The 22,760-nt window shown below is 46.4% G+C and overlaps 1 protein-coding gene across 3 annotated transcripts; it reads left to right on the top strand.

Moving 5' to 3' along the window:
* Positions 1-705: 705 nt before the first annotated feature.
* On the top strand, positions 706-22,188 carry plekhm1 (pleckstrin homology domain containing, family M (with RUN domain) member 1). 3 transcript variants are annotated; one of them, XM_029250494.1, is made up of 13 exons: positions 706-1,038; positions 1,127-1,466; positions 2,707-2,794; positions 3,222-3,469; positions 5,179-5,823; positions 7,852-8,242; positions 8,639-8,813; positions 11,376-12,296; positions 12,669-12,814; positions 17,548-17,741; positions 18,049-18,112; positions 18,993-19,150; positions 20,079-22,188. In XM_029250494.1, the coding sequence occupies exons 3-13, from the start codon at positions 2,726-2,728 to the stop codon at positions 20,185-20,187; spliced, it is 3,120 nt and encodes a 1,039-aa protein (XP_029106327.1). In that variant the 5' UTR covers positions 706-1,038; positions 1,127-1,466; positions 2,707-2,725; the 3' UTR covers positions 20,188-22,188. The 3 variants fall into 3 exon arrangements, with proteins under 3 accessions (XP_029106327.1, XP_018591987.1, XP_018591990.1); XM_018736471.2 differs by having other exon boundaries at positions 706-1,466; XM_018736474.2 differs by lacking the exons at positions 706-1,038; positions 1,127-1,466 and adding an exon at positions 1,501-1,746.
* The last annotated feature ends 572 nt before the right edge of the window (positions 22,189-22,760 follow it).

Genomic DNA, 22,760 nt, shown 5'->3' with positions numbered 1-22,760 from the left:
TCGCTTGAGGCTGTTCGCACGCTGTTCGTATTCCGAGCCACCGTTCGTATACAGAAACATTTTTTTTTTCGTATTTGCACTCGCACTCCGAATTATTCGTAAAAAGAGACGTTCGCTGTACGACACACTTTCGGTCCATTCTTCGGTGAAATAGTCAGTAGTTCAGCTACTTCTTCATTTCTCAACTCGATCGCACAAATCACGTGTCCCCGAATTCACACGATACGTATCATACGATCAAAATCCTCATACTCTGTACCCGTCCTTCTCAGTGGTGTGCACAATTATAGTGTCGTCGAAGCAAAAAGCCCATTCGAACACAATACTAGTAGTAGCTGCTAAAACCGAGCGCGCGCACACACACTCGTTCTGAGTTCTGGCTGTCAACTGCTATTACTTACTGCTACTGTTACCATTATTTATCGCTATTGCTGTGTTGCACTACTACTCACTGACTGTCATTGTCACTGTTTTCTTTGTGCAGTAAGTATTTCTATTGTCTTAGTTTGTCCATAGACTCTGTGGTCGAGAAGCATTCAGGAAGATTTTCATGATATATACGCCGGTACTTGTATCTATGACAATAAACTTGAATCTGAACGAACACACACACGAACGCGGAAACCGCAGCACGCGATCAGAGCACAGCGCTTACTGCACGCGGGTTCCGCTTCCACCCCGATTGGGCGACCCGGCATCACGTGGCCATCACTGTGGCCAGTCACGTGACCCGGGAGCCCGTTTCATGTGACCGACTCGTGACTTCCTTCCCAGTCTCAGCAGAAGCAGCGATATAAACAGGAAGTGTAGCATCTTTTGGCAAGGTATTTTAAATATGCCGCATAAGTTTTCGATGGCATTATTCCCACGAAACGAATGAGTCAGTCGAAAACAAGTATACACGTGACGCGGCAGAATTATATGTTTGAAATGTCGGGGAAAAAAATAAAAAACCGGCCGGGTCGGCAAAAATGAACAACTACCACTAGTAGTAGCCTAGCAGCACCGAGCAGCACGCCGTGGGGCTCCATGATCATGGTATGCATGGCATGTGACATGACCTGACAGGAATATTATTTTATTTGTACTATGTACACACACGATGTATATAAAGTGCCGTTTCTAGTGCCCTAGTCTAGAGAAACCGCACCTCTCCTCGCCAAGCGCCGGTCGGTAAAAACGGGGTGTTGCCGCCCGAAGCGATCCGATCGATCAGGGTTGAGTTCCGCGCGACGCGGCCGTGACGTCTGCCGCGCGAGCCACAGAGCGAGAGAGCAGCCGCGGTGTCGCCGGGGCACGAGCGATCGGATCACCGCGGACGACGGGCAGCACTGCCACTGGCGCGCGCCTGCTGCACGGGAACGGCGGAACGCGGCCGCGCGCGCGCGCTCTCGCGCTCCTCAACGGCGCGACGCGACACACGGGAACGGAAGCCGGAGCGCGAGGGTGCGAGCTCAGGAGCTCAGGTGAGAGTCCTCCCCCCCTCCCGAAGGTGCGTGTGACTCGCGCGACACATTATTTCCGCATCATCAGTGCGGTCGGTTTGGCATAAATTCGCCTCCGACCTGTTGGTCGAGTTCATCAAAGAGCTCCTCGAGAGCGCCGCTGCTGCACGCGAGAGAGAGAGAGAGAGTGTGAGTGAGTGAGTGAGTGTGGTCGTGGTCGTCGTCGTCGTCCTCCTCCTGCTCATCATCATCATCCTCCTCATCCCCAGAGAGCGGCAGCGCCACTGCATTCAAGAACACGGTAACTCCTCTCGTCCTTCTCTTCCTTACTTTGCGGCTCACTGGTCACCTGCGCAGAACATGGTAAATTGCAGCATCTTCTCTGTATTTGGCCTTAGTGAGAGGAAAGGCTCACCACTGTCCTTAGTTTGAGCTCCTCGAGAAGGAACTGAAGGGAGACTATTTCATTACCGCATTATTACTTCTGCTGCTGCTGCTGGTGCTGCTGCGCTCTTGGCCACGGCTGAGTTCAGGCTCAGCTGAAGTTTAATGCAAAATAAACTTTTGTGGGGACATGATTTCACTCCTGTCCTGTCCTGTGAAAATGTCTTGACACAAGTTAAGTGTTTGTTGTCACACATGTAACGAAACAAGAAATTTTATTGAGTGGCAGCACATACAGTGTCAATGTTAACTATTATTTAGTTGACGCGTGATGTATCCGGAGCAACTTGGAATGGTTACATATGCAGTTTTATCACGATCTGCCCATTTCTCCATGAGGGTATCGTTCCAGAATTCTGCTCAGGGTAAATACCTTGAGGAGAGGTGCCACAGCAGGAGGGCACTTGAACCCTGGCCCTTCAGATGATAAGACGACGGTCGAGTGCAAACTTGCAGCCCTATAGGTTCGAGTCAACATGGATCTGTAGGGTTTGAACAAACAGGTCTTTGTATTCTGTGTTCAAGGTATTTGGAGAAGTACTTGTGATGCAAACACACGAGAGGATTTCACTTCTGATTCCCTAATCAAGAAGAGGCGTGTCACATGGTCACTGAGTCGATATCGGAAGAATTCACTTACCCGTGTGTGTTTGTGCTGTGCATTCACGTTAGCAGCTGTGCTGTATTTATTATTTATTACTGAGTGAGTGTATGTCACAGAGCCCCGGGGGTTTATGCTTAGGTGCGTGTCTGTCGTTATTGTCTTCCTGACTTGCTGTTTCCTTTGGAGGCTGACAGGCGTGCCGGTATGTTTCAGAGTCATGTTTAAGTGAGAGATGACTGGAGGTGCGATGCTTTCCACCCATACGTCCGAAAACGGACCCGAACCGAAAGACGTCAAGCAGGTAAAAGTACGTCATAGGGGCTGAGCTACATGGAAGTGCTGCTGAGTGAACGCTGTGAGCATGTGGTGTGTAAATGAAATCTGCATGTTTGGTCTCAGTGTGTGGACTAGTTTAAGAATTGTATAGTCAATAATAATAATAGTAGTAGTAGTAGTTGTTGTTGTTGTTGTTGTTGTTGTTGTAGTATCAGTGTAGCATTACTTCTGGTACCACTTCATCATTATTACACTTTTGGAAAAGCTTTTGCAAAACTGTGGCAGAAAAACATCATGTGCTGTCTCAGTGATGATGGTGTATTTTGGGAAGTTGGAACGAGGCCCCTGCAAGAGGCTAAAAAATTTCCGAATCACGAGGAAGAGAACTTGGGTGCTGATTGTCATGGTCCCCGGCACCTCTGGTCTGACTTATCCTTTTCCAACTTACTCAGTGGATAAAGAGCAAGATCGCGCTGTCGCTCAAGGCCCTGCAGAAGCGCTGTGTGACAACAGACACAGTAGTGACAAGCGATGATGCCGATGCCAACCTCCTGTGCTGTGCCCTGGAAGCGGTCTTCATCCACGGCATCAAGAGCAAGTACATCCGAACAGAGGTCGGGGGCCGGGGCCGCAAAGTGGGACCACGGGGACCCCTCCCTCAGCCCGTGTTCTGGACCTTGCTGAAAAGCGTCACTCATCGGTGCGTTTTGAAAAGATGAAAATGCATGCAGTGCAGCTTAAAGGACACAGTAAGAGATATAATGTGTCACAGTAGCATCTCCCATTAATACTGAAATTGAATGCTCTATGTTAGTGTTGAAATATTCATCTATCATTATGTGTCTGCCTGTTGCTGTTGATTACCATATATTATAAATTTGCAGTTTTAATGATTCATGTCTTTTTCATCTGAGATGTTTGTTTTGAGAAAAACTTAATTCAGTTCGAAAACCCAGCCATTCCTTCGATGCTTATTGTGGATTTGTCTGAAGTGCTTGCAGAGTCCATTTTTTATTTCTCCCAGATTTGCAAACACTGGAAATGTTTGTTGTAAATGACATATTACAGGCAGTAGTTGAACTACTGTTGCTTACAAAAAACTATCTAGAAGATATCTTCTCAGATGAGAAGTACTCATCTGAAAACCTACTTTAGTAAAATATAAAGAGTACCAGGTCAAAAACAACCAAAGTTTCAAGTTAATGTTTTAAATTATGCTTCAAAACATTTTGAACCACAATGTTCACAGTTTCAATGTACAATTTTATCTCATTAAAAGTTGTGTGTGTGTGTGTGTGTGTGTGTGTGTGTGTGTATATATATATAATATATACACAGTATATCTTTTTAATAAATTGAATTTCTTGAGGCATGCTCATTTAGCATGTTAGGAATTAGCAACATCAGGTGATGTATTTTTTTAGAGCTTATGATACATTAAAATGCTATAGACCAATAGTACTTTGCGTGCATTTAAAGAGTTATTTTTTATGTACAGTTCTTTTCAAACCTTAAACTTACTGAGGGAACTGTTAATGTAGCTCATATGCCAAAAGTTAATAAAACAGCAGAGACTTATCAGATTAGTTCAAAAATAATTAAGACCTGCTTATTAAACTGTTAGGGGAGAATAAACTTACTCTTATTTACACTCAGGCTGTTTTCGCATAGTTCTTCTGAGGTGAAGTGGAACTATGAGGAAACTACCTGAATTTAAAGTTTAAAGAGTTGAATGAACTCGGCTGTTAATCAAAAGTTATTGCTGACCTCTGATTGGTTAACAATACTCTCTGATTCATCAGCATTAGCCTCTGCTTGGTGTCGATGCACAAAGAAATGTCAACTTTTACGATATGACAGCAACTGCATATCAAACTATCTTCTCACAATAATAGTGTGAGATCTCATTTGTTATCTTTATTTTGTTAATTCTGTAAAGGATTCAGTAGCATCTTATAGCGCGGTCCTTAATACGTAGTTGGTCTCATCAAGGGGCGTCCAACTTGTAGCGAGCACTCTTGTGGTTCCCGAGGCGAGGGAGGAATGGGAGACGTTTTCCAGGGCATTCTTCAGTACATGTCTGGGGGGGCTGCAGACATGAGGAAAAACAAGTGAATTCCACACCCTGAGCGGGACCTGAGCCCCACGCCAATCGAGTAACTCAGGAACTGTGAGGCACCAGCTGTACCTGGTGCACCACTGTGTCCCCTGTGCTGTGATTTTTGCAATACAAAATGTTGTCATAACACTGTCCCTGTTTGCTTAATCATAATATCTTAAGTAATTTGTGTGGAAAGCCCCCCCCCCCTTAGGACCACATTATCACTTTTTATTGAAATTAATGGTAAATTATGTCTCAAGTGTGCCTGTAAACTGTGTATTTGATAGGACCATGTGTTCCGCTTGCAGGGATGTGATCTCGGAGCTGGAGAACCTGAACTTCATCAACACCGATGTGGGCCGTTGTCGGGCTTGGGTACGCCTGGCCCTGAACGACGGCCTGGTCGAGTGCTACCTGGCATCACTATTGCGTGAGAACTCCAAGTTAGTGGGTTACTACCAGCCCACGGCTCTTATGCTGGACCCCGAGGAGCGAGAGGTGCTGCTGAGCTATCTGCAGGGCTTGGGCTCTCTCACCTTCCAGTTGTCCTACAAGAGTGCCGTGCTCAATGAGTGGACCGCCACTCCGCTTGCGCTCGCTGGTCTCTGCCCCGCCGACTCTGTGGAGCCACCGCCGCCGACTGCCGGGTCCACCTGCCCCCAAGCTCCCAAGCGCAAGGAGTCCTGGGACACTGTGTCGCAGTCTTCTGGGAGCTCAGATGTCGTGGAGGTGCAGCGGGGACCAGGCAGGCCTGTGGTGAGCGCCGGGGGTAGGACCCAGCTGACATCCTCGAACCTGAGTCTGGACACCACAGGCTCCTCCCAGCTGTCGTCCAGTCTGAGCTCAGACAGCTTGCTGCAGGGCAACGGCCACAAAAGCCCAGACAAGGAGCCTTGGCTCACTGACCTGGACATCACAGCTGCTGCAGAGGATTCTGGGAAGGCCCTACAGCAGTGAGTCTGTGTGGATTAAAAATAATGGAATAAGCTGCAGTTAATCATTATAGCATTTAGGCACGTCACTGTAAAAAAATGTCTTCGGCATTTACTAGACTTCAGTAAAATCTAATAGAGGGGGCCTTATACACATCAGTTCAGATGCCTTTTCCAAATAGCAGGTTAATAATTCTTTACAGTATGCTGTTTGACAATGTAAGAACTTGAAATATATTTGTAGTTATTTGTATTTAAATTTCTGTATGACATTTGCAAATATAGCCTCATCTGTACATCGCAAGAGTGCAAACTCTACAAAATTATGTTAATGGGAGATTAAAGACACAATCGTGTGATTCCCAATATATCCACACTGAGAAAGAGAAAACGAAAATGCATTTGTATACGTTTTTACCCCTTTTTAGTTATTGCACAAAATATGGCTATGAACAGTTTTTTTTCTGAATAGTACAGTATATTTCTGCGTTTATATTTTTGAGTTTTCTGTGTGCAATATTTTTATGGCGGTAAACTCAATCTGCAATGACAAATTGGCAAAATAATACAAACAGTCTAGTATTCATAAGAAAACAAAGAATATCTGAAGTACTGATGTTGGCATTTGCTTAATAAGCACCCAGAATGCAACATTGTCCCGTGGTCCATCGTGGTACTCAGATTGTCTGAGGGACAAAGAGTAACGGAATGAAGTGTGATGAGATAATGTACGAGCAGCTGGCACAAGGAGTTGCGCTTCACTGAAAGTGCCCAGACCCTACTCAAACCTTGAAGACTCACAAAGCCCAGTAGGCAAATATATTCTGTGGCACAAGACTACAGTTTGCTTGGTGACTTCAGTAAACATGGTCACAGATTGAGGATTCTAACTCCTTTACTGGATAGTATGTATGTGTTCACATAAGTAATCTATTTACCATACTAATGTTGCTCACAAAAATCCCCCAGACATGGACGGGAGACAGGTTGTTATTTGCAAACACATGAAGAGCTTTCATGCTTCTTCATAGGCAGACTTATTATTGCAGACATGGTTATGTGGGTAGTATGGGACAAGCGGCTCCGAAAATGTGTGTGTGTGTGTGTGTGTGGGGGGGGGGGGGGGGGGGGGGCAGCGGGCTTGGGCGGGTCTGGGATTCGAATCCCGCTTGGGGTGCCTTGCGGCGGACTGGCGTCCCGTCTTGGGTGTGCCCCCTCTCCCTCCAGCCCTGCGCCCTGTGTTGCCCGGTTGGGCTCCGGTTCGCCGCAACCCCACTTGGTACAAGCAGCGTCAGACAATTGTTTTTGTCTGTGTGGGTTATATGGGTAGTTTTACAGTGTCTGTTTCAGTTTACTGATTTTGTTTCCTTTTTTCTCTGTAAATATGTTGGGAGTCTCAGATTTTTTTTTGATAAAGTATCAGCGCTAAGCTTACACATCTTGGGTTTAAACAAAGCTGAATTTTCAAATAATTGCAAGAAATGTAAATGCAAAAAACAGAAAATACTGCTTTCAAAAGCAGTCTTTGAAATCATTTGCAAGTACATCATCTCAGTAATTGTCAAACAGGATACACTTGAATTCACTCACATTTACGTTTATGCATTTGGGAAACACTTTTCTCCAGCGATTAAACACTCAGATCATCAGCTAATCTTTAGCACAGAGACAGGATGATTGTTGCTGCTATTATTATTATTATTATTATTGTTGTTGTTGTTGTTGTTTTTATTATATTACCACCAATGATACCACTATTTTCCTGATCTAGGAAAAACAGTTGAAGTAACGCTTTCCTTTGATTATTAGCTGTGTGCAACACAAGAAGTACAAATGTGGTTGTGTAGAAGTTACTGTTTTGAAAGTATCATTGTGTTACAGAGAAATGTGCAGTTTTCATTGCAGTCACTCCTGTCATCTAGTGTCTTAACCTAAAAGTACTGTGCCCAGTTTGAGTAAAGTGAATTTTGCATGTAGTGCTGATCCAGGACCGCTGCCCCCTCATTTTTTGTGTGTCTCTGGTCCCTGCACCCTTCCATCTGTGTTCAGATGTCCTGCCTTGGTAGGCTTTGCGGAAGCCACACACTTCAGCGAAGAGTCGATGCAGGATGAGTCTGGCCTGTCCAGCCTGCTCCCGGAACACCTGTCAGAGGTGGCGGCATCCAGCGGCTCCGACAGCGATCCCCAGCAGCCCCAGAGCCTCCTTGGTGAGCCTGAGCACCCTGCCCCCTGCGAAACTGCCAGATGTGCTGCTCCAAACGATGAGGTTCCCAACAGGGAAGCCAGTTCCATCGCCCTCCTCAGACCCCCCCCTCAGAGGCCTGAGGTCCAGCTGCAAGCCCCTTGCCCAGAGGGACCCGTGCGACTCCAACGCTCAGAGAGCACGCTCAGCAGGAAGACGTCTGTGGAGTCGCTCCACTCGCCCACCTCCGGGTTCCCTGTGAGTTCCAGTCCTGTGTGTGTGTGCCAAGTCCCAGCCCTGTAGGAAGAGCTTTCGATGTGGCCTGTCTGCTCCAAGTCTGTGCGCTACCTTTATTTAAAAAGTGTGCCAACAAGGGGACTTCTGTTATCTGGTAAAATTCCTGCCACCAGGGAGCCCATCTGGTGGTGCTGCTGTTCAGGAACATCTCTGTGTCCATATGCATAGCTGGTCCCACCTGCCTGGCTGGACTAATAGATATGCAATGGGTGAAATGGCAGTGTGCTTGAAACCTTCATGTCATGCTGGCACGTGATTAGATTTTGATTGCTGTGACATTCCTGCTGTAATTTTCATCATTAGTGACAGATGAGGGTGTGGCAGTTCTCTCCCTTCACTAGCATCTCATTCCTGCAGAAATGCAGGTCCTGGATCTCCGAGGACGACTTCTACAAGCCTCAACTGGAAGAGGCGGCCGAGCCAGAGGAGGGGCCATGCCCCAGCGCAGAGCAGGCCAGCGGGACTCCATCGCCCATCATGGAGCTGCAGTCACCGCAGTCCCCTCCCAGTGTGGTCCACCGCAGACAAATGGGTAAGAGGCTGTGCGTCCGCATACCCCGGTCCTGTCAGTACGCGACAAGGTGGATCGGTCACTCGTAGGTTTCACAGGATCATCTCCATTGCTTTAGTTATAGCAGCTTCTCAACTCACAAACGCTCTTGGGGCCAAAAGTCCATTCGTAACTCGATTTGTTTGTGAATCCAAAGGCCCTTTTACCACTACATCATGGACAACGAAGGCTTAATGCTTAAAAACAAACATCCCTCTACTTCTGTGCTTACATTAGCTTTTGTGAAAACCTTGGCTAATGCCACAGGAAATGGAAAAACACTCTGAATTCTTTCATTTTGATTTCAAACAACAATAAAACAAATTATTGAATTTTTTTTTTTTTTTTAAATCTTTTGGAACTGCACCGTGAGTCTTGTGATGTCGACCACAGCAGCCGGTTTGGCAGGTAGAGGGAGGAAGTTCCCGACAATGGAACTCGCGTAATGCCCTCGGCCACGTCGGTACTTCTGCATTCTCTGCCTCTGTGACCTTCCTCCTTTCTTTGCTGAAGGGCAGTAAGTGGGTGTGAGCTGCTGTAACTGTTCCCATACCTCTAGATGGCTGTTCTCCATTCATTAGCACTTGAAGGCAACATACAGAGCAGCTTGTAGCATAGTGGATAAAGCTGCTTCCTTTCGTCCCAAAGCTTACAGGTTCAATCCCCACCTCCGGCTGTAATACCCTTGAGCAAGGTACTTACCCTAAGTTGCTCCAGTAAAAAAAAATTTCCTAGCTGCATAAATGGGTAAAATAATTGTAAACACCTCAACATTGTAAGTTGCTTTTGAGAAAAGCGTCAGTTAAATGAATAAATGTAAAGTCACCAAGAAAAAATAACCTTTTTGCTTTTTTTAAAAAAATTATTTAGGCTTTCAGTGCCTTTTGTGGAACTGAACAGTCAGTAATTGATCACAGTCAATATCACATTCATTGCCTTACAAAGTCTGTGAGGAATGTTTCTTATTTTTGTGTACATGAGCATATATTCATTTGTATTTAGAGGTATTCCCTAGAGGTATTTCTGCAATGAGGCTGTTTTTCCATCATACTGGAAATCGTTTCTGAAGCTGGAAAATTTTAATCTTTGAATCGGCAGGACCCATATGGAACAAAACTAATTCATTCCACGGATAAGAGTAAAGCAAAGTTTTTATGAAATGCACTAGACCTGTATTTTTAAGCTTAGACTGATTGGGATGTACTAGTTGGATCAAACAAAACCAGTTACCGACAGACTTCTGGTCCCAGTTATGTTTTGTATACAAAGTTTGACCTTCTTGTGGAGTTTTGTCTTGTGAGCTACATCCCTCAACATGTCGACTTGTATTTGCATTTGATCATTTTTCCCTTTGTTATAGTTGGTCCTAGTTTTCTTTCTGGTCCCTAAACGATCACCATGCTGCATGACTAAATTTGAGTCTTTTTTTATTTATATAAAGATACATAGAAGTATATTTCCTTGAGTTGTACTGTACAGCACCAGTACGGTGCTGCTGTGCTGTGATTCACCGCCACACTCAGAACTGAATCAGAAGTCGGGGTGAGGAAGGAGAGCAGAAATTTCTCTCACGCCATCTTTGCGCCGTGTGGTTCATATGGCAGCTGAACACAGTTTTAATTGTTCAAAATGCTGTTTCTGTTTGGATTCCCATATGGCAAGAATAAATACTGAGTTTGGCTAATACAGGAATACTGATAATTGCTAATAATATTTGAGGCAAGCACACCCACACAAACACCGACGTAAATGTCGCCTTTTCAAATGTAAAATATAGTCTGTTTTGAAATTGTATTTTTCTTTTCCTGTAAGATCTGGGCGCATCACTTTCTTTCACTTTCCCTCTTGTGCCTGCAGTAGCGCTGATGTAAAACTGTGTAATTATAGAAAGCAGATGTGTGCACAGTCAGGAGTTTTTGAATTCTTTTCTTTCGTACTGCTTTTAACATTGAAATTTTTGTGAAAATTTTTGTCTGTGAATTTACACACACATGCACATGTCACTAATATCTAGAGGGACACGGTGGCACTGTCGGTGGGTGCGTTACAGCTCCTCATGTGTTCAGTGGGCACGAGGTTCGACCCCAGCTCAGGGGGTTTGCAATTTGGACCCCCTACGCTTGCACAGAAGACAACGCTAGTAAACTACTTCCGTTCCTCCCTTGTCCTGGAAGCCACACCAGTGGTCACTAAGAGTTGGACTCAACTTGATGCTGTTTCCATCCATGTATGTATACAAGTAAAATGCATTTCAAGATAAATCTTAGCCTTTAGGAACCTTAGAAAATACACGGCTCCTCACAAAGAAGCCCAAGATTTTACTTTGTTTTATTGGCTCTTTTCGTTTTCATGCTCCTGTCTGTTTGTGTGAATTCCCTTTGGCAGTAAATAGTGGGTCTGTTTCTCAGGCCAAGGGCTTATTTGAAGGTTGAGAGACCTACCTGTAGGTGGCACAAATGTACATGTAAATGCGAGGCCTGCGGCAGCAGCTACTACAGTTTCTGCCCCTGCTCACTCGCGGTGTCCATCTCGGCGATCCCTCAGGGCTGTCGAACCCCTTCCGCGGGCTGCTCAAGCTGGGACACCTGGAGCGGCGCGGTGCCGTTGGCATCTGGAGACGCTACTACTGTGAGCTGTCGCCCTTCGAGCTGCGCCTGTACCAGAACGACGAGGAACGCACGTGCTGCGAGAACTGCTCCTTGCTGCGCTGCGAGGATATTTGCACACCCACACCTGAGGGCCGCTTCGAGCTTGCCTTCCCAGGCCGACGGCTGCTGTTGCGGGCGGCATCGCGTGATGAAGCCGAGGACTGGGTGGACCGCATCGTGGAAGCGGTCAACAAGTGCCGGCAGCCAGCCCACCGTGACGACGAGTGGCAGGTGCTGGAGGCTTCTGCCCCACCTCCAGACACTGCGGTGACGCCGGGAAAGTCCACGCCTCCCAGCCCCGAGCACGCAGCCCCGGAGCTGGTCGAGCTGGACTGGACGCGGCCCACCGAACCCGAGCCCGATGCCATCAAGGAAGCGGTGCTATACCAGTGTGTGGACGACTGGACCTGGACACCCCTCATCTTCTCCCTCTCGCTGGAAGCACTGAAGGTCTTCCAGGTGCGGGAGGGTCGCAAGGTGCTGCGCTTCACACACCCCATCGAGTGTGTGCGGGATGTGGTGCCCGATGCCTTGCTGGGCAGCCCCGCCTTCTTCAAGGTGCTCACGGCTCGAGAGACACTCAAGCTGCGCGCCCAGAGCGAGCAGGAGGCCCGCTCCTGGCGGGGGCTCATCAGGGGGGCCCTCGACTCGTACCTGGACACGTGTGAGGATGCTGCCTCCGCAGGGGTTTCCAGCCAGGGGGGCAACATACACAGGCTGGTACAGCACAGTCTGCGGGAGGACGCCACGCTCTTGCCACACCTCTACACAGTGCCCACTGAGAAAGGGCTTGACGCACAGAACTTCAAGTGTGCAGGTAGGCAGAGTCAGTCGGCTACAGCTGCACATACATAACACATTGTAGTGAGAGAAGACACAGCAATTGGTAAACAGTGCAGAAATCGACGGTAAGTAGTTCAGTATCCCCGGGACAAAAAAAAACAGCTTGGTGCCGCTGGGGGAAATAAGAAGTTAGCACCACCTTGACAGAGGTCATGCTCAGGACTCATTATATGGCCCAGTGATTCTTGGCAGCAGTGACCTCAGATTATCATTGCCAGTACACAGAAGTGTAATATAATACCTATAAAGGTCAAGTCTGTATTTGTGCAGGTGTGAATTTTTTCCAGCAAAATGCAACCGCTTTCCTGTTGCTTGTGTCCTTGTCCCTGTCCTGCTGCACGAGCAGGCTGCCCCAAGCAGATAGGTTTCTCCTTCGGCAAAGCCAGGCTGTGCGAGTTCTCCGGCCAGTACTACTGCGAGTCCTGTCACCATGGCGACACTATTATCATCCCCTCCCGCGTGGTGCACAACTGGGACCTTGTGGCACGAGAGGTAGGCTATATCAATTGTGCATGCAGTTTACAGGTGGACCATTGCGCCTTCCGCTTATCTTGCAAGGGGGCAGTTAACTGTATGACTTCCCATACTCTTGTCACCCTTGTGAGCTCTCAGGGCTCTTAAGGTGAGCTGCAAAGTTACCAGAATCATTCAGCAACACTTTTAATTCATTGTCATCCAGATCCCAGGGGCATTGTGGTTTTTCCAATGCGTTGCTCGCCTTTCATCATTCTTAGTTGTCGTGGCATGTGAGGTATGATTATCGTATTTAGAATGCAAGCCAAATATATTAAGATGTGATCTGGTCATGGGGTCTCTGAAATATATTTAGGGAAATTAGAGTACTAATTCGCATTCTCATCACACTTGGTCCTCAACTTATGAGTACAGTTGGGACCAGAAGTCTGTCTGTAATTCAGTTTCTCACTGAAATTTGACCATTGCATCACAGTCAATGTGACCATAATAATACAGATTCCTCGGTTTATACACGGATTATATTCTGTAAAAACCTTCGATAAAGCTATAATGGATTAAAATTTGTTGTAAGACTTATTTATTCCATTTTCATCTATCACATGTATTAAACCCAACATCCTCGATGGACACCAGTCCATTGTTGAACTTTTCTTTTTACTTGTAGCAGCTTATGCAACGTTCGTCACCATCCAGCTTCAATTTACTTTCTAATCAATAAAGTTACATTAAAGATGTAGTAATACAGATTTACCTTGATTACATGCTTTTTATAGAAGTCATTGATAAAGCTATAATAAATAACGACAAACAACACTGAGGAACACCAGACATGAGCTGTAAACACTGTTGAAGTAAATTGAATAATGCGTGCTCTATGTTTGTCATTCTGCCTCTTTTTTCCTGCATTTTATTCCAGGTTTACAACATCAGTCTTGATAGCTATGCATAGCAGAATTTCTCCTGTGTTTGTTAGGTTTCTTTCAATGATTTAGTGGCCAGTCATAGTAGCAGTCACACATCTGGTTTTCTTTTGTGTCTAATTTATAAAGTTGTCATTTGGGTTAGCTTGACTAGGTTTGATTAGTTCATTTGCTATCTTTTTTGTGTTTGTTGGTCTATAATTTTTTATAATGTAACTGTAATTTGCATTTACGTGCATTAATTTATTCATTTATCAGACACTTTTCTCCAATGCGACAAACATCTCATAGAAAATACAATGTGTTCTTTACATTAGCAGGAGGAGACACTTGGATGCAGATGTGTGATTCTTAAATACAGTTTGTTTTATTGCTCCCCTGGCCCTCTTGGCCGCTTCTTGGATGACCTTGACATCTTGTTGAGCTCTCTGCCAGGGGACAACTCTCCGCTGATTCTCCTGGGTGACTTCAACCTGCATATCGATGACATTCATGCAAGCGGCCTTCTGTTGCTCCTACAGTGCTTTGACCTCTCCCTGCCCCAGTCCCCTGCTACTCACAAAGCGGGCAACTGTCTTGACCTTGTATTTTCCCACAACCATGGCTGTCCCGTTCTCTCTGTCATGCCGCTGCTTGTCTCTGACCACTTCTTCATTTCCTTTCAATCCTCCCTCACCACTAACTCTTTGTCTCTTCCTGCACCCGTTGTCACCTTTCGCCACAACTTAAAATCTCTCTCACCTTCCTGCTTTGCCTCTGCTACTCTGGCTGCTCTGCCTTGTGCTCCACAATTCTCAGATCTATCTACAGATGATGCCACTAACACTTTCCTCTCTGCCTTATCTTCCTCCCTTGACTTCCTCTGTCTTCTAGATCAGCACGCCCCATTGCTACCCCATGGCTGTCTGATACGTTACGTGCTAACAGGACCAAACTGCGGGCTGCAGAGCGAAGATGGCATGAATCCAAAACTCCATTGGACCTGGATGCTTACCAGTCACTCTTAGCTGCTTTTCACTCTGCTGTCTCTTCACCAAAAACCTCCTTCTTCCACAACAAAATAGTCTGCATCTAAAAAACCACACAGACTCTTTGCGACCTTCTCATCCCTTCTGTGTCCCCCGCCACCTCCTCCTCCCTCTTTCACTGCTGAAGACTTTTCTTTGTTTTTTCAGAGACAAAGTCAAAGCGATCACTGATAAATTCTCACCATCAACCTGCCTGGTTCACGCTGGACCTCCTTGCGAAGCTATCCTCTCCAACTTCAAGCCGCTCTCCGAATCGGAAGTCGCTGACCTCCTGATATTGCGCAGAGCCACCACCTGCTCGCTTGATCTGATCCCATTGTCACTCGTTCAGAACATTTCCCCAGAACTCTCCTCCTCCATCTCTACAATCGTCAACTCCTCACTCTCCTCTGGCTGTTTCCAAGCTGCCTTCAAAACTGCTCTAATTTCACCTCTGTTATAAAAAAAAAACCCTCCCTGGACCCCAGCATGGTTGAAAATTACAGACCGGTCTCCTTCCTCTCCTTACCATCTAAAACTCTAGAGTGGGCAGCCTGTGATCAACTGTCTGATTTCCTCACCCGGAACCATCTCCTTGATGGTTATCAGTCTGGTTTCAGTTAGTCACTCCACTGAGACCGCCCTTCTGCGGTATCTGACGCTCTCCAAGTTGCCTCCCTCTCCTTGGTCCTCATCCTCCTCGATCTGTCTGCAGCAATCGACACTGTGAATCACCGGATTCTACTCTCCTCTCTTAACCAGCTTGGAATCAAAAGTGTGGTACTAAGATAGTTTGAGTCCTATCTTTCTGACAGATCCTATCAAGTGGTCTGGCGGAGCTCTCGTTCTTTTCCTCTGCCACTCTCAACCGGTGTTCCGCAGGGCTCGGTATTGGGTCCTCTTCTTTTCTCCATTTACACCTCCTCCCTCGGTCTGGTCGTAGCCTCCCATGGATTCAAATACCACTGCTATGCTGATGATACCCAGCTCTTCCTCTCCTTTCCTCCTGGTGCATCAGACATCTTCGCACGCATTGCTGCCTACCTGTCGGACATCTCTTCATGGATGTATGATCACTACCTCCAACTCAACCTCTTCAAAACAGAGATTCTTTACCTCCCAGCTGGCCTATCCTCCTGTCACGACCTGTTGATCAAACTGGACAACTCACTCATTTCGCCTGGCTTCTTTGCTAAGAGTCTGGGAGTAACGATTGATGCGAGTTTGTCATTCTCTCAACATATCGAACTCACAACCCGGTCCTGCAGATACATCCTGCATAATATTCGTAGGATCCGTCCCTGCCTCACTACTCACTCCGCCCAACTATTTGTCCAGGCCATGGTGACTTGCCGTCTGGACTACTGCAACTCTCTCTTGTGTGGCCTTCCTGCTAATGCCATCAAATCTCTGCAGCTTCTACAGAATTCTGCTGCATGAGTTGTGTTCGATTTGACAAAGTGTTTTCATGTATCTCTTCTACTCATTTCTCTGCACTGGCTGCACAGCTATAGCTGCCCGAATCAAATTCAAAACCCTGGTTACTGTGTACAAATGCATCAATAGAACTGCTCCCAGCTATTTACAAGACTTAATCAACCGCAACACCCCAGCCAGGCCCCTTCGCTCATCTACTTCTGCTCACTTGGTGGTCCCGCGCACGAAAAGCAAACCTCGGAAGTTCTCGGTTCTGGGTCCGTTGTGGTGGAATGACCTTCCCCAGAACTGCAAAAACTCACCTTTTCTAGATCCACTTCGCCCAAGATCGCTCCAGCTCATTTACGGTGTAACTGTTCACGCATCGTAACTCCATAAGCATCCCCAGATACAACCTTTATTCAGCTACTACTCTGGTATTGTACTTGCTTATTTGTGTATCTTCTAATATTTGGGAGAAAAAAAAAATTGTGGGAGGGTATCGGGATTTGTCTATCCTGTGTTTTATGCACCTGCTGGAACGATGAACCTTGGTGCAACAAGTGGTAGAGAACAAACTAGGTTTGCTTGAGACTTTCATGTCTGCAGCTATGTCTCATTCTCTTAATGTAATGCATAAATTGAACTTTTGTTGAGATGTACGTCACTTTGGACAAAAGCGTCTGCTAAATGAATAAATGTACATTTAAATGTTACTTTCTTTCCTCCATATGAACCCATGTTCATCTAAGAGCAGTAAGGCTGACCTTAGCCGTGAGCGATTACGGGACCACAAACCGTCACTTGACATTTATTAAGTTAGCCGATGCTTTTCTCTGGAGTGACGTACAACTGAGTAACTAAATTTCGCCAAGAGATGGACACACATAGATGCAGACACGTGATTCTCATCAGCGTGTGGTCAACATACGGTCAGCGCATGTTATGGGAGCTGCATACGGAGCTGGCAGAGAGTACAGCATTTTTAAAACGGATATTGTCAGAAACCATTTAAGGATGATGCACACTCTAATGTAGATCACTTTGAGTCCTCTGTCTGGACCTTTCCCAGGTTTCTGTGTATCTGGAACTTATGTTTTTTCGGTTTATTCTAACTGTCAGTAAGTCCAAAGATGGACTGTATGCAAATGCTCATACCTGTGACTGCTGTGATTCTGCAGCTTTAGGTTCCTTGGAGTTACACTCGGGCTTATATCCACAGGGTTGTCACTTAGTCCCAGGGCAGAAGCATCTGTCTGTGTTAATGTGTGTAAAATGTGAACTATTTCAGTCACTTTATATGAAAGTCACTTTTGTTGTTGTTGTTGTTGTTATTGTAAGAAAAAAGTCTCATATGTTCAGCACGCTGCCGCACCTGCTATTATCTGAGCCGATGGTTCCGCAGGTGTCCCGACCTGCCCTGCGCTTGCTCGCCACTGTGGCCGTGGAGCCCCTGCTGGACCTGGAGGCCCTGAACCCAGCGCTGAGGGAACATGCTGAGCCCATGGCCCTGGTGCACGTGCTTCGCCAGCGGCTCCGCCTCCTCGGAGACTATCTGCTGGCGTGCCGCAGCGGTGCCCTCAGGCGGATCCAGCCCAGGTGAGACCCCTCTGTGAGGTGGGCAGATCTGACAGGTGGCTGTGGAGCCTTGGTGAAGAGCAGAACACACCCTTGGAGGAGCTGAGCCTTGGGGGCCACCGTTGAGGAGAGAGCTTCACTGTGTGTTCTTGTGTAAAATGTCTTCATTTACATGCTCATTAACGTGTGTGGTGTGTAAGCAGCATGGCTACATGGCGCTGTGTGTGCTTTGTGTGCGTTTGTTTCGGAGAGCACTTTGTTTACTCGCCCGGACAGGTTTTGATCCCTGGGAAACAGTTATTGATGAACTGCTGTGATTCGTCTCTAGACTCGACCAGAGGAATTACCTCCTGGAGTCCTGCAGCCTGTACAGCGTGACAGATCTACGGCAGGTAATGCTTCTGCTTGTCACTGCATCGCCCTTCCTTCACGTGTGCATGGTGCAGGATGCGCAGGTGGAGCAACAGGCTTCATTTCGACCGTCTTACATTTCCTACCTCAAGACAAGGAGAAAAAAGGTGCAGGAGTGCACCTGGACTTGCTCTCAGTGACTATCCATGCTTGACCCATGTTACTGCAGCTTCGTGACGCCTGCCTCCCTCTGGCTGTGCTGCTCAAACATGCGAAGGCCTTGATGGAGACGCACATGCACATAAACACGGAAAGGGTTTCACCGACTCTGTGTTGCGACGTCACGTTAGCACTGAAAGAGGGCTACTTTAACTGTTTGGCTTTACTCTCTCCTTTCGTGATGTGTGAGAGAGGAAACTTGAACACCAGTCCATGTCCATGAGCCTTTGTCACAGTTTCATTTGCATGTAAAACTTGCTTGCCTAAAATGTTTGCGCTTACTGCAGTACAGCACCATCGACTGTTTGTTCCAAAAGGATCAGGTGGCTAATTGATGTTCTCCCTCTACTTCTCTGCTGACAACTGCCACCAGCCCCACTAATAACCACTGACACCTCCACTGTACCGTCGGTTTTCTGTACCTGTTGCACAAATAAAGGGAAAAGCGAGAGACTCTGATAACACAGCCTGACAGTTTGATTTTCTGATTTTCTTTTGATTAATAAGAAATAAAAAGTAATGAATAATAACTATAAATTTGGAATTATGCAAGCAATTTCACATTTAGGCACCACAAATGTATAGTTAGCATCTAAAAGTGACTACATGAAATCATTTTAGTGAGCAGTAACATGCTATCTTTTCCATATTTTTTTCCTGTTACCTCTTTCTGTACGTACGTGTGTGTGTGTCGATATGCAGATAGCAGATGGACAGTACGAGCCCTTCCTGCACTCCCTCATCCAGTTTGGCTCCACACATGTCTATCAGTGTGATCTGTGTACGCAGAGAGGCTTCATCTGTCAGATCTGCAATGCCAACAAGATCATCTTCCCCTTTGAGTTTGACACAACTACCAGGTGAGGCTTTTCCCTTGAATGTCAGGAAGGTCTCATGTCCGCTGCTCTAAAACAAAACGGTTACACGGGGCCTTCTGTTTACAAACGCAGCTGGGATTGGAAGTCTGTCCATAATCCACTTTGTTTGTAAATCTAACTGAATATTTGCTCTAAGACTCGTCCTATGTAGGGTCACTGTGCTCTAGAGCCTATCCTGGAAACACAGGCTGTGAAGCAGAGATGCTGTGGTTGGGATACCAGTCCATTACAGGACTTTTATTAACTTGAAACAACAAATGCATCAGTATCTGACCAGTTTCAGTTTCATTTATCATCTGTATGAACAATGAAAGCATAACAATGGAGACATACCTTGATTTATTCACTGGGTTCTGTAAAAGTCTCAGATATAGTTATGAAAATGTAAAAAATACACAGCAAGACTTTAACACGAGACATGACGTATAAACACTGTAGAAGTGAGTTAATCGGATCGAGACCTATACTTCTGCTCAGTTTGGGTGCCGTTTGCTGCTGCTATAGAGTGGGCTCAGAATCACAGGTGAGGTACGCTACTCGATAAACAAATGTTTGGAAATGGAAAATAAACTGAAAACCGTTTGTACCGTTGATGATGTGTAACACAAATGTTGGTAAGATGAGGACCCAGTGTGTTTGCTTTTCCCTGGTCTTTTTAATTGGGGGCCTGACATGCTTCTCTCTTCGAAAGCGGCACAGTTAACACGAGCAGGTCAGAGTCACTGATACGGCCACAGTAATTGCACCTGCAACAATTAACACTCCTGACCTTAACATGGTAGCCTACGTGCGTCTTTGGATGTGTGTATTTTGTACGACAGCGTGCCCAGGAGCATGCAGACATGTGCGCATTTCCATGCCCTTTGCCTGTGCTCAAGGCTCTCGGCCCACTCGTGTGCTCCGTCCCCAGGTGCAAAGTGTGCAAGACTGTGTATCACTCGTCCTGCAAGGCGGAGCAGCCCTCCTGCCCACGCTGCCTGCGCCTCCAGAAGTACCTGGAGCGGGAGATGCAGGACTGAGGGCTCCCGGAGCAGCAGTGTCACACTCTGTCGCTCTGCTTGCCGACTCTGCGTGCTCAGGCAGCACTTCCTCTTTTCCCACGCTACAGCCTCGAGATTTGGGACGTTGGCCTACACTTAACACATCAGACACTTGTGCACCTTGGAGTGGAGGAGCTCTCCTACTAGGTGTCAGCAACGTCAGTTCCCAGTGTGCAGTTTGCATCTCCAGGGCACCACTTGGACTTCAGCTTGAGCTCTCTCTCAACAGCTGAGAGGTGTGGTCCAGCTGCAGCGTAGTGGACGTCTAATGAAGGATGTCCAGTGACTGGAGGACAAAGGTCAATGCTCTTTTCATTCAACTCTGTTCTTTTAGCAGAGTTTTAAAACGTATCTTCGGATGCAAAAATTAATTTTATTTATCCTTGCCTTATGTTTATCGTACAAGGAATGTTTTTTTTCTTTGTTTTATATAACGTTATTTCTAAGAAACAGTGGAGAAAAGTCCTCCACAGATGCTCACCACTGAGAACACCTCAACAAACTTTTAATCAGATCAGCATTTGAAGGAAACATCTGCACACCTATATGTACTGAAGCTATGCTTTCAGCTCTTTGTGCCTTTTTACCACGTTTGCTGTGCAGGATGTCCATCACGATGTGCTCTTCATCATGCAGTGTTCCTGGTGAGGAAGGGTAAACCTAGCAGTGCAGAGGGTGTTTCTCTGCCTTTTCATCGTTTGCTCAAAACACTTGTACTCTGTATGTGGTAAATGTGGTAAATGCCTCTTATGCAGTAATATGTGTTGTTATTCATCTGTGTGAATCACAGTGGAATGAATGTCTGGAAAGAGTTTATAATAATCATGCCGCTGCTTTTTAAATTTAAACCCATTAACAGGAAGTGTCCCAGAATGAGCAGTGATGTTTTACATGAGCTCTGTTCTCTCCTTCCTTCCCACTTGTGTACTGTTTTGGAGCGACACTTTCTGCTCTTGCGTGGCAGGAATAACCAAACATCCTGTTGAAACCACAAGCTCTCTGTCACTTATGTCTCTCAGATGCTACAAGCAGTGACTGTAAGCCAGTCTTTACTGAAACGTTTCATTTCTGTACATCTGTCCAAGCTTGTATCCACATGGACTGGTTTGACAGGGATGGCAGAAGCAGTGGTGCTCTTGCACTGTACCTTTGGAGACCGTTGAGATTTTTTCAGAGGCAGGCTCAAAACGATTAAATTTTGGCTGCCTGTCGGCAAGTAGATGGGCCAAAGGACCCAAGATTTACCTGCCTGTAGTCATAACAGGCGAAGATCGGACACCCCAGGTAACTGCAGGGGATCCAAACTCGTCACCGTTGTCAGTGAGGAAGCCTTTATGCAGAGACTTGATGAGGCCTGCGGAAGAGCGGTGGCGTTACTTCTGTTCCTGCGTCTCCGAGCATTCAGGAGCCATGCAATAGAGCCACGTGTCAGACAGGGATGTCTGGATGGTGGTGCTTTCTCTGGAATCCTTGCCACACACCAGAGAGCGGCCGTGGACACTGTGGGGGCTGAGGCCGGAGTACCGACACACACTACGCTCCACTGTGATCCCCAAAGCTCATGTGTGACCTCATGTCCAGGTGAGTTGTTAAACTTGCTAGGTCAAACCTGCAAGCTGGAGATTTCAAGGCGGAGAATGTAGGAATGTGCCGATGATCTTTGGAAAGCCATGTCTCCCTTGTATGTTGAGGAGACGCGGGCGAACAGCAGTTTGAAGAGCTGTGTGACGGCACACTTTGAACGTAGGTGCGTTTAAGGTGCCCCCTGCTTCTGTGCGTAAAGCGATCCGACATCAAAAAGATATGTTCTTCATGAAGAAACCCTGTGGCTTCCCATGGGGAGGACCGTGCTTGTAATGGAAATCTGGCCATGGTATGGGTGATGAATTATTTCAGATTTTAACCACTTTAACATTTGTTGATATTTTTTGTTTTAAATTCCAGTGAGAAACATTATGTGTATTGGTGTGTTAAGATATGTGGTGCAGATGCTGTATGAAACAGGAACAGGAAAAGCATTCTAACGGGCACATTAATTGCACTATCGCTATCTTTGTTTACTAACTAAATTGAAGTCTAATAATAAAAGATGGTGTTTTGTCCTGTCTCCTGTTGTTTTGAAAGATGAACTTCTGATGTTAGAAAGTTAAAAATGTTTGGCCAGGTCCTGCTCTTTGGCAGGTCTGGGGTTCGAGTCTTGCTTGGGATGCCTTGCGATGGACTGGCGTCCCCCCCAGCCCCATGCCCTGTGTTGCTGGGTTAGGCTCTGGCTCGCCACGACCCCACTCGGGACAAGCAGCTTCTGCGTGTGTGTGTGTGTGTGTGTGTGTGTGTGTGTGTGTGTGTGTGTGTGTGTGTGTGTGTGTGTGTGTGTGTGTGTCTCTCTTATTTGAAAATGTCAGACCCAGACCTCTACCTTTGTTACTTGCACAATAAACCAAGTTTCAGTGCATTTTAGGTCGTTTCAGGACAAAGCATTTGTATGAGAAAACATCTGTAAACTATGTTCAAGATTTCTTTGTTTTTAGTCTGATCGTTTCTGTAAGAGAATA

Source organism: Scleropages formosus, chromosome 3 (assembly GCF_900964775.1).
Source record: "Scleropages formosus chromosome 3, fSclFor1.1, whole genome shotgun sequence".
In the NCBI taxonomy this organism is placed as follows: domain Eukaryota; kingdom Metazoa; phylum Chordata; class Actinopteri; order Osteoglossiformes; family Osteoglossidae; genus Scleropages; species Scleropages formosus.
The sequence above is the reverse complement of the archived record's forward strand: the minus strand, read 5'-3'. Positions and strand labels throughout refer to the sequence as shown.